Source organism: Acanthisitta chloris, unplaced genomic scaffold (assembly GCF_000695815.1).
Source record: "Acanthisitta chloris isolate BGI_N310 unplaced genomic scaffold, ASM69581v1 scaffold3751, whole genome shotgun sequence".
NCBI lineage: Eukaryota > Metazoa > Chordata > Aves > Passeriformes > Acanthisittidae > Acanthisitta > Acanthisitta chloris.
This window is the reverse complement of record NW_008656327.1, coordinates 227-15,403: the sequence shown is the minus strand read 5'-3', so window position 1 is coordinate 15,403 and position 15,177 is coordinate 227. Positions and strand designations below refer to the sequence as shown.

General features: G+C 37.9%; 1 protein-coding gene across 1 annotated transcript in view; it reads left to right on the top strand.

Moving 5' to 3' along the window:
* Positions 1–10,894, top strand: part of PIGK (phosphatidylinositol glycan anchor biosynthesis, class K) — a gene marked incomplete at both ends in the record, with an annotated part of 13,358 nt that extends 2,464 nt beyond the window's left edge. The window contains 7 exons of the mRNA XM_009084266.1: positions 1–24; positions 2,316–2,455; positions 3,711–3,822; positions 4,170–4,266; positions 4,606–4,723; positions 5,484–5,594; positions 10,722–10,894. The exon at positions 1–24 is cut by the window's left edge and continues 73 nt beyond it. Of these exons, the coding sequence (XP_009082514.1) occupies positions 1–24; positions 2,316–2,455; positions 3,711–3,822; positions 4,170–4,266; positions 4,606–4,723; positions 5,484–5,594; positions 10,722–10,894 (775 nt within the window). The remainder of the gene's footprint in view (positions 25–2,315; positions 2,456–3,710; positions 3,823–4,169; positions 4,267–4,605; positions 4,724–5,483; positions 5,595–10,721) is intronic.
* Between the last annotated feature and the right edge of the window lie 4,283 nt (positions 10,895–15,177).

Here is a 15,177-nt window from a genome sequence, read left to right as displayed (position 1 = left end):
TCCTGATAGGTGAGGGAATATTGGTGAATCCAATTCCTTGCAAATGTGCTGTTAAAGTTCTCGTGCTATCTGAAGCAGTATAAAAACATTTATCTTCCCAGTTTAGCTGGATAAAAGTACAAAGGAAGGATGTGATCACATGAGTGTATTGAGAAGTGCAGCAATGTTATTCGAAAGGAAAAGCAACAAGTTCTAGAATAAAACTTTCAGTTGGAATAGGCTAGTAAGATCTTGCCATTGAAATGTACCAGTTGGTAAACTGATGAAAGCATAATGTGAAAATTGATAAATGCACTGAGCAACGACAGTGCTACTCTGAGACGTAACTCCTGCTGGGCTTTAATTTCCTCTCAGTCTGGAGCTGTTGGTAACTCTGACTGTACTAAGGTGTAAGACTTCCACATCTGCAACTACACTGCGTCTTCATACTAAAGGCTCTGAACAGAGCAACTCCTGCATATTGAAAATTGCCTTGAAAAATCCGTTTTGCTGAGTCTTTTTTAGAGAAACCAGTAGCTGTGTGTATACAAATTGTGCTTCTCTGGTAATAGCACAGTGGTTAAAATAGTATCCCTTCTTTGACAACAGCATTAGGAGGGTGAACAAACTGTTCTGAAGTGTCTTTTATTGTGTTCCTACTGGAAGTTCTAGGGATGTTAGCACAGTTTCATCTAGCTTTTTTGGAATGTAATTTACTTATATCAGAACTGTGGAAGTGAATTTTAGGTACCGAGGTCCATTGAATAACAGGCTCTAGGTATCTGTAGGCTCCTGTGGAGATAGTGGTGGTCCTGATTTTCAGTGTTGACGTAGAGGATTGGTAGTTTGTCAGGCATGTCTGTCAAAGAAATCTGGCCTCCTTCATCACTACAAAATGCATATTCTGCTGGATTAAATTCATGTGGCATTTTTTTGTCCGAGTCCAAAACTCTGGTGTCTGGACTAACTGGTGTTAGTCTGGAATCCCCAGTTAGCTTCCACTCAACTCTGAATGCAATGGCAGTATCATCCTGTTTCCTGTGTTTATTAAAAGAAAAAAAAGGAGTGACTTTCTGATTTTTGAATGAATGGAGTTTGAAACCTATTTTTTAGAAGCATTTGGGGGCTATAAATCGAAGGGAAAGCACTGCTGAAGCACCATGGGCTGAAAGTTCCAGAAAGCTGGGGTGTTTTTTTTTCCTTTTTTTCTTCTCACATCTCAATCAGAAGCCTCTGCCTTCTCTCCTGTGTACCCTTTGAAGCACAGGTGCCCTAGGCACTGCCTTAGAAATTCTCTCACTAGTTCTGCCGTTACCTGAGAACTTTCATCTTCTTTGCATCCATCTGTCTTCACCATTAAGGTCAAAATAGGTGGCAGTTTTAGAAATACCACAAAAACTACAGCATGGCTGGAGATTTCTGTTGTTCAGTAGCCTGATCCATTTCTTATCCATATCCAAGAATCTGGAAACTAATCTCAAAAAGCCAGCAATGCTCTAGACTAAGGTCAAGAATAAGACATTGGAGGAGATGTAGGGAGAGAGCATGCCTATTTTTTTTACCATTTTTAGCAAATTGTACATGGATTTGAGTGTGTTTCTTCTTCAGACAAACTTGCTTGGTCTGTTTTTCTTTCGTTGCTGCAAGACTGATCCTACTGGGTGAAGTACAGATCTTTGGCTGCATGCAAGTTGGAACAGCTTTATTCCACACACAATGTGCTGGGTTTGTTTTTAAATTGGTACTATGAAATGCTGAGTTGGTTTTTTATCTCGCACTGTAAAGATGACAGATTTTCTGGTATCGGCCCACTTGTGTTCTTCAGGAGAATCCCATTAACACAGATAATCATAGAGCAGTGTGTCAGATGTAGTATCATGGTTTGAGATATATTCGGGAGCTCCTCAGGTTTAATTAAAAATTACAATGTTTTTAATTGATCTGTCTGAGAATGTGTACACATGCTGTTATTTCTTCTGTGGTGCTACATATAATGATTTATTGCCCTGTAAAAATTTCCAGATTTTTTATTATGAGTCCTACCAGCCTCGCTCCAGGTAAGCCTGAATCCTAAGGTGGCAAATGTCAAATACTTTAATGCGCATCTTTGGCCCAGCTGAATCCTGTAGAGAAATAACAGCTAGCTGCATTTCCCTGTGTGATATCCTCATAATAATGAGGATGTGCATAAGGAAATAGGAGATAACTAAGCAAATTTCACTAGCAATTCCAGGAATATTTTTAATGGTACAAGCTATTGTAATCATTGAACAGTGTTGTTATAATTTCTGTTCAACTGTTGTGTGAAAGCTGAAATGTTTTTTGTCTTGTTTTCCATAGTCACATTGTCTTGATGCTGGCAGATGATATGGCATGTAATCCCAGAAATCCCAAACCAGCCACTGTGTTTAGTCATAAAAACATGGAGCTAAATGTCTATGGAGATGATGTGGAAGTGGATTACAGAAGCTATGAGGTAACTGTGCTTTAATTAAAATACCGAGTCTTTATTTTTTAGTGTTGCTTTAAAGATTTATGCAGCAACTGTGAAGCCTGAGGAAGTCTATCCATATTTGGGCTGGACTTTTATTACCAACTGATATGTTTAAAATACACACTCCTCCCCTCCTTGAGATTTGGGTTTGTATTTCAAGTTTAGTATTCTGGAAACATGTTCGGTGTATTTGCTACATGAAACAATGGAATCTCCTCAGTTAAAAGAATATATGGAACTCCTTGTAAGTATTAGGAATAGAATCATATTACTGAAATTTCTCCTTTTTGGAAATGGCTATTGAGGGTCTCATCTTGCAAACAAAACCACTGTGAAAATTTTGATGTACAAGTGAAACGTTTATTAGGAAGACTTATATAAATTCCTAATCTTAAGCATATGCTTTTAAAATAAAACAAAAGTGTTAACCTAGTCATCACTGTGAAGTAATTGCTACATAAAAATGTGCATTCTGTTACCTGTCTTTTTGTGTAATATTCCTTCAAACAGACAGTTGAGTTAAAATTAGACATCAATTTCTTGGTTTAATAGTGCTGTATAATCATTACTAAAGGTTTATAGGAATGTATTTAAGCATATAGTGATGTTTTAGTCTTTGAAGCTTTATACAAAGAGTTGAAGACACAACGCTGAAATAGAGATACATTCTTTTCATCATGTTTTTCCCTGAGTATGGATTTGTTGCTGGCATTTGAGCTGTGTACATGTACATAAAGAGGAAGTGGTGTTTTACAGGATGTCTTACAGTCACCACCCAGATGGGTCTTACCTGATCACTCAGACTTATGTAACCAAATGGATCATGTTTTTTCTCTCCTGAGTTGCAGAGGGAATTTAAACTTTTATTTTCCATGGTAACACACACTAATGTTGGAGCATTATGTGGGTACATGAGCAGCTTTGGCAGAATCAAGCTGTACACTGACAGGCTTTCAGATCAGTGAAATGGTGTTCAGAAATTATAATGGTGGTAGACATACTGTATATAACAAAGCAACAGGCTGATGTTAGTGGAATTAAGTAAAAAGTACGACATGATTGTGAACCTCCAGGAAAACCTTGAACAGATAATGTCTGTGCAGTTTATACCATGCAATACTGTGTCTGGTTAGATAAGCTCCATCTTTAAGTGTTCTGTTATTTAATTTCTGTAACCCAGCTTATAACTGATCGATATTTTTATCTTTAGAAAGTTACTTTATGCTTCTCTTCACAGGTTACTGTAGAAAATTTCTTGCGTGTATTAACGGGAAGAATCCCACCGAGCACACCGCGGTCTAAGCGTCTTCTTTCTGATGACAGAAGCAATATTCTTATATACATGACAGGTAATTACAGGTTTCTCTACACAATTTATTGATGTTTGTTGTTCAGTTGGATGGGTTTGCTGAAAGCATCGGTAGTTCAAATGAACAAAAGGATCAACAAGAAGATTTTTTTCTTTTTTCAGCATGTCATACTATTTAATAAAAAATGCCTGTAAAGAGAACTAAGGCAGTATAGTTTCAAGTTGAAATGGTGTATGTGTTGTCTTCTTAATATACTAGTATTTTCTTTTGCTGGGCTGTCTGTGGAAAAAGAAAGTTGTGTTTGCCATGTTTTAGAAAAATGGTCAACCAGGCTGAATATCTTCCTTTAACCTACATACTTATCTAACCTTCGTTTTTCCTGTCAGGTCATGGTGGAAATGGTTTCCTAAAATTTCAGGATTCTGAAGAAATCACAAATGTAGAACTTGCTGATGCCTTTGAACAAATGTGGCAGAAAAGGAGGTAAGAAAAAACCCATCATTTAGAGGTTAAATGCTGTATTTCCTGAACATGCCCAAAGCCTTACAGGTAGGCCTTGCATACCCTCAGCTGTGATACTGTCTGTTGTCCATAAAATTGCATAGGTTTGCATTCAGAAAGAACACTTTTAGGTTTTGTTTTCAGCTTCCTGCAGTTAGATCTGCTCAAATGTATTGCTTTGACTAAACTTGAATCTTAAAACCAATCAGTGGGAACTCTTGTCTTCCTTAGGTTCCTAGCAGCTGTCCTGGTAACTAGAAAGAAATGTATGTATATGGTGTTAAGTAGAAATGGGTAAGGAGGTTCTTTTATTTCTTTCAGGTACAATGAATTGTTGTTTATTATTGATACTTGTCAAGGAGCATCCATGTATGAACGGTTTTATTCACCTAATATAATGGCCTTGGCTAGCAGCCAAGTAGGAGAAGATTCTTTATCAGTAAGTAGATTTATGTGATCCTGAAGACAATTCTCAGAATGCCTGACTTAAAAGCACAGTTCTGTTGACTTTGACTAAAAATTTCCCTTCTAATTGCTGAATATATAAGGTACTTAATTACAAAGTGTGTTTTTTTACAAAACTTGTAAGTGGACTTTTCCTGCTTGTTTTTGTGTATTGTCCCAAAGAACCAGGACAGTGATAGATTTCACTGCTTGCTGGGCAGTTTATGCATTGCTTAGGACAGGAAAAAATTTTATGGGAAGACTACTGAGAGATGTGCATGGGGAATGTTCAGTCTAGGACTTACTACACTTGATGTAAGAAAAAGCCCCGAACACATGCTGTGTAATTATGTCCCAGGTGAATTAGAGCAACAGGAGAGATCCTAGCCAGACCAAAACCAGCAGGTCAGGATTACCTGAACCCGTGCACTGCTGTAAGGTATATTGGCTCTCCCAGCCCTGTTTTCAAAGTCCTAAGCAGCTCAGGGCAACCCACAAATCTGTGCTGGCCTATTAAGTAAAAGGGGTTTCCTGCTTTTTGGAAAACAGATATTACCGGGGTACATTTTATAGATAATTTTCATCTTACCAAGAATATGTTTCTTCACAGCTAGTAATTTTCTTTGCATAATTTGCCTGAGAACAAAAAGCCATTATGCTTAACTTTTGCAATGTGCTATTACATTCTGTTCCTGCAACTGAATACTGAGTTCTCTCCTGCAAATGCCCAATAACTGCTCTGTGTTGTTTTTAAGCATCAACCTGACCTTGGGATTGGTGTTCATCTTATGGACAGATACACGTTCTATGTGCTAGAGTTCTTGGAGGAAATTCATCCAGCCAGTCAAACAAATATGAATGACCTAGTAAGTAGAATACTCAACATTCATGAATATGCTAATGGATTTAACAGTTTCAAAATGAATTTATTTTGTCCGTAGGGCTCTCCAAATGCTTTTCTTGATCTTGATGTCTTTCTTGGAAGCCACGCTGGGAGGATTTTTTTTTCTGCCATTGTTAAATGTAGTTGTGTAACACTTCAAGGATTGTCCTCATTGTGAAAGCGATTTGCTGGCTACAGAAAAAAGTAACCAAAATTAGCCAAATTTTTTTTTGTCATTGAAAAATTAATAGAGTATCCATTAAATATTAATTTCAATAGAAGTATTTGTGCACAAAAAACGATAGCAGGAAGCTTCTAAAACCTGCTTAATGGATAGCAGGCACTTTGCAGTTATGTAAAGGCAGCCATTGGTGGTGATTTCACAGTTAAAATTCCAACTGTGTGCTCACAAATGCCTGCAGAGTAATTTATCTGTATATCTGCTTAGATTTCAGGGCAAGTTATGTCCAAATCCATCAGTGCTTGGACTTAACTATATCTTAGGTAAACATTATTGTAGATTTCAGGTATGAGGCAGAAGTGAAAAAAGAAGCCAAGCAGATAACCTATGACAAAATTTATGAAAATGCCTCTATAGCAGTTAGATGTACACACGGGTGAGATGACATAAAAAGTAACCGTATTTTATTTATCTTTATACCTGTTCTGATACTAGTTTCATTGTAGTCATACATTATACTTTGGTACCTTGTGGCTGTAAATCCTGATGTGCTGTGTCAGTGATCTAAGAGCCACCACTTACAGAGCACATTGCCTTTGATTCATCTCTGTAAAAGGAGCAGCAGCTCGAAAGTTTTATGCCACCCTCTGGTTACAGAGGATGGTGTTAGCCTGGCTGCTACATGTGTGGTAGAATTCTCTCTAAACAGCCCACACTTGACAAATTTTATGTTGATACAGAATCGATTCAGTGGCTAAGATTCAAGATTATTTTACTTCCATGGGAATGAAATTCTGTCCTATAATTTAATACCTTCTGGTTATGGGATACAAATAACTTTAAATCTTGGTAGAGAAGAATGTGAAAGTTCTTTATTGCTTAAGTATCTTCTAGCCTGCTCATTCAAATAGCACTGTAAACCAGAAGATGAATTGGTGTTAATAAAAAGAAGTCATAAAAGGGAACAGTGCTTTCTTGCTGTGTAAGGCATCATCTGGGAAGTGGCATAGGTGGCCTAGCCAGCAGGATGTTAATGTAGTTGTTGTGAAAAGTGTAGAAATTTGTTTGCTGGCCAAGCAGATTATCTTCTGAGCTTTTTGGAGAAGATACCTAAATATTCCTCGTTGTGTTTTTGGTTTTGCTTGTATGCCAAATAGTCAGGAAGAGCTGAGGGAAGTAAATGCCTTGTGTCTTGTAAATTTCTTGTAAACTTGTATCTTGTAAATCATCTTATTATACATTGATCTGCTGATCATTGCTCTGTGAGTGGAAGAGAATGGACCCAAATCTATAATGATCTGTGATTTGTTCAAGGCCAGGTTGGATGGGGCTTTGAACAACCTGGTTGAGTGGAAGATGTCCCTGCCCGTGACAGGGGATTGGAACTAGATGATCTTTAAGGTCCCTTCCAACCCAAACCAATCTGTGGTCATGTACTGACTCATAATATGCACATATTGCAGCTAACATGACCCCTTGCTTTTGTGTCGATGCTTTTCAGGGCTTCATCCAAGAGTTCCAACATGACATATGGTAAGGATGTAAGCCCATTGTATTGCCAACAGTTATAGGGGACGCTTCAGCACTGGAATGCACTGTTAGTATTAGTTGGTTTAAGAATAAATACCTGCTGCTTATCCAAGTCTGATTTCTTTTCATGTTAATTAGTGCTTTCCAGGCTTAGTGTCACTTCAGTTCCTCACTAACTAGCTTTATAATTTAAACCTAAATTTTAAAAGCTAAGATTTTGGAAGCTAAATTTTAAAGCTAATTTTAAACTGAACTGATGTTTAGTTGTTTGATCTTCTGCCTGCTCTTTCAGAAGTACTGTTTATTTGTTACACCTCTTCTTTTCCATCACCTCTTTGCAGTTCTCTAATCACTCTTGGAGCAGCTTCTTTTCACATTAGCTTTATAATTTAAACCTAAATTTTAAAAGCTAAGATTTTGGAAGCTAAATTTTAAAGCTAATTTTAAACTGAACTGATGTTTAGTTGTTTGATCTTCTGCCTGCTCTTTCAGAAGTACTGTTTATTTGTTACACCTCTTCTTTTCCATCACCTCTTTGCAGTTCTCTAATCACTCTTGGAGCAGCTTCTTTTCACATCCACCTTTGTTTCCTGCAAAGAATGAGACATCTTTTTTCATAATCCACTCCACCTACTCCCCACCTGCTCCATCTGTGTTGCTAAGGGATAGCACAAAGTTGTGCAAATGACTGACTTTAGGTTTGATCACAAGTCTCAAAAAGTTAAGACTAGATTGAAATGCCACACATCTGAACTTTGTAAATAAGATTCAAGTACATTTCTAATTGAGATATCATTTGTCATAAAATAGCTAAAATTCCTGTTAGGAAAAGTTAAGATTACACAGTTGCCATGTTGGGGGAATTGTTTAGCTCTGCTTGAATAGAATCTTATTTAAAAATATTTTGGAAAAACTGATACAGTAACCAGTGTGTTTTATTTATCCAGTGTTTGCCTTTTTTGTCAGAAGATCTCAGTTGTTAGTGTTAGTCTGCTGTGGTGTAATTACTTTGCAGTCCTTCTTTTCTCACACTGGTAGTGGATGGGTAGATTTTTAACGCTGAAGTCTCCTTCTCACTGCCATTGTGCATTTTTTGTTCATGATTCATATCAATGTGTTATGGTAGCAAATTGTTGTGGGACAGGTCAGAAATAGTTGGGTGCAGTATCAGTTTCCCACTTTCAGTGCTGATGCAGTTGTTTTGGCACATTTGTACTCAAGAGCTTGGCAGAGAGACTTAATGGTTTAACTGCAGCATAAATTTATGCTTCGAAGAGCAAGATTAAAACAAATACTTACCTTTTATAGTTTACTTCAGAGACTTAGTTTTTATGTTTGTGCCATTAGTTGGAGCAGAGCTGGAGAAAATGGATAGCATTTTGGTGAAAATGAAACTTTAGAGGGTTTCTGCAATGACAAGTGGCTTTTGTATGGGAAGCATGATGTTGATGAGGCTAGTTTATTTTCACTTCACAGGGAGGAAAACAGATTTGATCTGCCCCTGCTTTTTCTTTAGCAGCTGTGTGATACTAGGCCAACAAGAGAGTTGGGAGTCCTGTGCTTGTATGTTTCAGGTAAAGGTGAAAGTGAACAGAAGTCACCCTGGACAAGCAGCCTAATGCTGTATGCTTACAGGCTTAGATAAAATACATAGATATGAATGACCAACTGTAATAGAGCAGAATAGAAGAATGGAGAGATCTGAGAATCTGTCCTCTCTGAAGAAAAAACAGGTAGATTGTTTCCTGTCAGGGAAACTTCTTTGAATGTAGGGCTCTCTTGTCCAAAAAGAATAAGCAACAAAAGCCCATGCGTTTTGAGTCAGGCTGAGCACAAAATTTCTGCTGGGAAGTAAGGTCTGAAGCTCTCAGGATTTGTCAGGCATAGTCTGGGATAACTGGAGTTGCATCTGCATTGAGCTAATTAGGACCTGTGATTTTGTCACAAGAATACATCCTTGTAATAGCTGACCCATGATGTACTTTGGGTGTACGAGGTCTGTTTGTGAAAAATCACTTGAAGAATTTAAGATAAAGGAAGATGAGCCCCATGCAGAGTGTCCTCTTTAGTCCTGAGCATCAATCCCTTGTGTTAAATGTTGTGTGTTGCTGGAATGTACAAGGACTCGCCTAACCTCACTGTTATCAGGTGGTCTGCAGGCTGCCCCTGAGACTGTTCCATGGAGCAGCATTTGCTCATGAAACTGTCCAGAGACACTGCAGTGCCTCTACCTAGCAGGGTTATGTGTCTAGCTCCTGTGCCTGGTAGGGTTGTGTGTTTGGTTGTGAAGTTTGGATCTCTCTGATGATTGAGGTGTGAACTGAGCTTTCCAGGCTCATCAAGGAGACTAGAGAGAGCAAGGCCTTGGACTGCTTTTCACAGTACTTGAGGCTGTGTAGCATTATTGACAAAAATACAGACCAGTTATTATTTATGATACTACATTATGTGCATTACAAGATGCCTTGAAATAAGGACTCTCTTCAGGTGGTAAATAATTGAGACTTTTGTAGTGAGTGTGGTAGGACTTGTGCAAAATTGCATTGTGTCCAAAATGCTTTGGTACTGCCTTGTGTATCTGCTGGGTGTGTAACTGTGTTGTTACTTAATATGCATTCTGTCTCATCAGGTACTCTGAATGCTGCAGTCACTGTTACATCTTCTTACTTTCTGCGGATGGACCTTTATACAGAATTGAGTCCAGCGAAAACAGTTTGTTAGTGCTGGTTTTGTCTTTCAGGTGTTCCAGTGTGTGCTGGGTACAGGGAATCTGATATGTAGACAAAAGATGTGGGTAAAGTAATTAATAAGGTGTACAGCTAATTTGTAGGTTTCACAGGATGTCTCTGTGAGGTTAATGTATATAAAGCACCTTTGATACTTGAAGATCCTAATTCTGCATCAATTTGCAGGCTAGAAGAAAGGCTGATGGATTTTTTTTTCTTTCAATCAAAATGTAAATCCTTGCTTCTTTATGAAGCCTTTAATATAGCTACTTATTAAAGCTTGTTGAATCTTGCATGCCTCCCTTTGGTAAATATGAAGAATGTATGCCCACTTGTGACTTTTGGAAGGTTATAGCAACATTGCTGCATCTATATTCAGAAATATATTCCTGCACTTATCAGAGAGATGTAATTGATGGTTGGTTTTTGCCGAAGCATTTCTAAACTAAAGTGGTATTGTGAGGAGAAAGCAGAAACATCTTGATTATGCATTTCAGAAAACCTTTTTGATGTTTTCGTTTAATCATTGTTTTCAGCTGTGGAGCCTGTACTGAAATTAATGCAAGTTATACGTGGCATTTCTTCCCTTTTATAGCAATTTCATTTTGGAAGGTGTATGTAGAGGCTGCTGATGAACGAGGGACAGGATGTGATTGTCTGTCTTGGTTTTCAGTTTCAGGTCTGTCCAAAAAGTTTGTGCGTTTCCACGCCAGGGCACCGAACTGATCTGTTTCAGCGAGACCCTCAGAACGTTCTCATAACAGACTTCTTCGGCAGCGTGCGGAAGGTGGAAATTACGACAGACACAATTTCTTTGGATCGTGACTTGGAGGGTTATGAAAGCAAGTAAGTAGTCGTTATTTAGACTTGATCTGTATAGCTCTGTGCCACAAACCCAAAATAGTGCTGTTAAGGAAAGAAAACCTCTGATTTCCTGTCATTTCTTACAAAGAATCAGGGAATTAGTATGGACCTGCCACTGTGATAAAGTTGGGGTTTGTAAGCTGAAAACTGTCTAAAAGTGATCACTGCTTTATCCAGGCTTGTAAATAAATGCAGTGTAAGACCAAGGTGTGGATGTCAACAACCAAAGAATTAAGCTGGAATTTCCTTTCTTCCTTAACATTCCTTTAATGTTTAGAAACATTTTGTTGCTGTGAATTTCTGCTTGGCATAGTTTGCTCCCTCAGATAAGCTCTGAATAGGAGCAGCAGTTAGTTGTTGGATAACAATTAGCTTTTTAATAAATGCTTAGTTTCTGTCCTGTGAATACTCTGGCTTTTGATATCATACTGCCTTGGGAATTTCTATTGCTGAGAGGCAGTGATTCATTTGGTTAAAACTGCTGGTGCAGGTTCACTGACAGAAGCTGTGATGGGGCTTCCGTTACTTTGTGGATGAAGAAAGAAGTATAAACTTCTTTGTATTTTTGGGATTCTGTTGCCACCTATTGGGAACATGTAAAGGAAGATGTGCTTGTTCTATACAGTTTATTTAGCATTGCAGTTCCATTTCTGTTGCATCTTTTATGTTTCATGATACTGCCCTGCAGGAGGGGGAAAACAAAGGATTGAAATAGTGTGCTATATCAGGGATGAAATACTTTTCAACCCATAAATTTATGTAAGTTACTGTCTACCGTGTCATTTACTATTGCTCAAATGAACAAGCTAGTAGATAGCAGTTTTATTTATTTTAAAGGTAGAAGTAACTCTGGTCCTCATAATTATAAATATCCTACATGGTTTTGTTTATTTCATATTTTCATACTGTATTTTTATCTGGATAATATGCATTAGTACATGCCATACATATCTTAAGCCAATTTTGTGACTCCTTAGTATGTCTTTAGTCTTTAGTGACAAATTTGTTTTTTCATCAAGGAATAAAACAGTTTTTCTCCAATAACAGACATTTTGCTAGTCAAAAAACCTGATGAAAACTTACCTATGTGCTTTTCTAATTTGGGGACAAGTAAAAGGAGAAATGGTTTTGGAGAACTTTAGTGTTTTGAAACAGGAAATGACTGGTTGGGATTCTCAGTTTATGTTTTTGTTAGCTTGGTGCCAGTATATGAGGGTTTTCGGTGTCAGACACTACTGGATTGATCACATAGAAGCAATGTTGTCTCATGCACAGAGAGGAATATTATCACCAGTATTTCATGAAAGCTGTATTGCATTGTCATGGCAATTTCACTTACCAAACCAGCAGGCTTAAGTTAGCTGAATAGTTTGTTATCCTTTAGTTTGAGAGAGTCCTTGAGAACATGTACACCTAGGAAGGGAAGCACACAATAGCAGCTTATGGAATACTGCCTCACATCTGTGAACATGTATGACTGTTTTTAAGTGGCCTTGTAGGGCAAGTTATTGCACTATATTCAGACAGTTTTCCAAAAAGTACTTTAGTTCTCAGTTTCTTGTTACTGCTTTGAAGGAGTTTAGAGATAATATGTTTTCAAAAAGTATGGAGTTCGTTAAAAAAGTGGAGAAAATTGTGGTATATTTGTATAGATAGTGATGTGGACTAATGAATAAATTCCTTTTGTACTCTTTGTACAAAAGCTCTGTTTGGCTACAACAAATTTAAGAATTAGAGCTTGAAGTGAATTTATTAATTTAAAAATGTTAATGCTTTTTCAAAATGCAGTTTTGGAGGATGTGCTCTACAAGAACTAGCTACTCTGGTTTTATTTAAAGAATTTTATAAATGTCACACACATCTATTTCTGTGGGTACTGACAAGGTAGAACACAAATTGTGGTTTTTAATTGATGCTTCCCCTGATTGTCCCAAATTAATATAAGAATGACTCCTGACTGAAAGAATATGAGTGCATATTCTTAACCTCGTCAGTGTTAGTTAAACCAGTCCATGCCTTTGGGAATGCAATGGCTCTTGACACTCTTAGGTAAAATAGTTGGGGAAAGGTGGGACTAGCACAGCCTGGTTTATTTCTGTTAGTATCATTGTGAGAGAACTAAACCAAGCTTATTAAAAATTAAATAATCCCTTCAAATTAGTTATGGCTAATTTTGTTCATGCCCAACATTGTTTTAAAAGCCTTGGTGAAGAAGAAAAAATTCACGTAGAATCGAGCTTGTGCCCCTTAAGTGTTTGCAAGAAGTATTTACAAGAACTATCCGATGGATCACAAATGTATACCACTAATACACCAAAATTTGTTTTACACTGGTTACCAAGTGTGTAGATTTTATTTATTGAGTTAATATTTGGTGTAGTCTGTGGGCTTTGTTCCTTTGTGAATCATGTCCTCTTTGTTTTACTCTTCCCTAAGTGTTAGCTTGATACCTTTTTTCTTTTCCTTTTACATGCTGGTGGCAGGAGAATGCTGCAGAATATGTGTGTTATGGAGCTTAACAAGAAAATGAAATCCAGACCTCAGCTCTGACAGAGTCTGTAGTCTGTGTTAGATCTGATTTGTTTGTTTTAAAGCTGCAGGTGTCACATGTGCAGATAGGAACATTAAAAACCAAAAGAACAAAGTAGATAAACCACCGATTACACAGATTATGGGTAAAGAAGGTGCTGTCATGTGAGGCATGAACATGTATTGAGATTGTGCTGCTGGCAGACTGTTCAAGTTCTCATCTTGCTCACTGCTGTGACTTTGCCAAATCTTTTCAATAGAAGTTTGTTCTTTTGTTACACAATTGCTTAGCAATTACTTGGTAATACAGATCCACTCCCAAGCCCAGCGTGAGCTATAGCTGTGCAACCAGATCAGAACTGGCAGCTTCATGTTGAGCTCATGCCGTGACATCTGACGAGTGAGGCCTTTGAAGTTTCCTCTGGCTTGGGCTGAGACTTGTACAAAGAACAACTACTAATTAACCAAGAGAAGAGGCTTTCTTTCTATCCACGTAGTGGTAGGTGAATATTTGCGAGTAAAAGCTCTAAAAAATAAAAAGAAGGTTCCTCTGCTATTTCCTTTCTTCATAGTGGTTTCAGTCTAAGCTGTGTTCACTTCAAAGGGCTTGTTCTGCAGCTGCCTCAGTCCTGACTGGGTCTGTAGCTGCCAATTTTAGCAGAAAAACCGACAGCCAAGGGGTTCTGGGGCTTCAGCTGGTTATGTTTTGTCTAATTCCTCATGCAGGTGCAAAAAAAGTCAAGATTAAGGAGTAGAAGAAATCCTAGGTCTTTGGAGAAGCAGTCTTGCAGAGTTTAGTACGTCCAATAAATTAGGAGTGTCTCTCTCAAACTTGGATTGTAACTCTACAGCCACTTGGCAACACTCCTTTTCAGTTCTTACCATGAGGAAAAGCTCTGTACCAGCAGACTCTGTTGGTAAAAATTGGGATGAATATTTCCCTTGAGGGTAGTAAGAAGTGAATTGAAGGCAGTGTTATATAAAACTATCCTAGTTTCATTGCTTTTGAGAATTAGGCTTTGTATTTAGTACTTCTGTTAAGATGAATTGTGATACTACTGGCAGTGACTGTTTCCCTAAAAATAAATAAATTGGCCACTTGTGTTGGGAAGGATGCTTGTGTAACAGGGTAATTGGGACTAATTGGTTCATTTGCAGTATGTTACTGGCTAATGTTCTCTTAATCTACTTTCTAGTGTCTCTTTTCCTTCTCTTTACTGTCCTTTTTTCTCTTCCACCAGCTGTTTTCAGTCTGTTGTGCTTAATAACTAAAGATGCTGTTGTGTGGGTGTTGCTGGAGCCTTGGGTGATCCAGTTTATGACCCAGTAGGTAATTTCTTCGGTGTGTAGATCCTGTTTAGCTCAGTGGGCTTTTCTTAAAATGAAAACGTCTGGGTTTGTACCAAGATCCCTATTCAGTCTGTACCAGATATCTCAGATTTGTAGTTCTTTTAAGTTTTATAAGTATTTAAGTTTTATAAGTTATAGTTAAGTTTTGTTTTTTAAGTATTTAAGTTTTATAAGTATTCTGGTGCCTTCACCATAAGAAGGACATGGAACTGTTGGAGCAAGTCCAGAGGAGGCCATGGAGTTGCTAAGAGGGCTGGAACATCTCTCCTATAAGGACAGGCTGAGGGCGTTGGGGCCGTTCAGCCTGGAGAAGAGAAGGTTGCGTGGCGACCTCATAGCAACTTTTCAGTATCTGAAGGTGCTACGAAGGAGCCAGAGAGGGACTC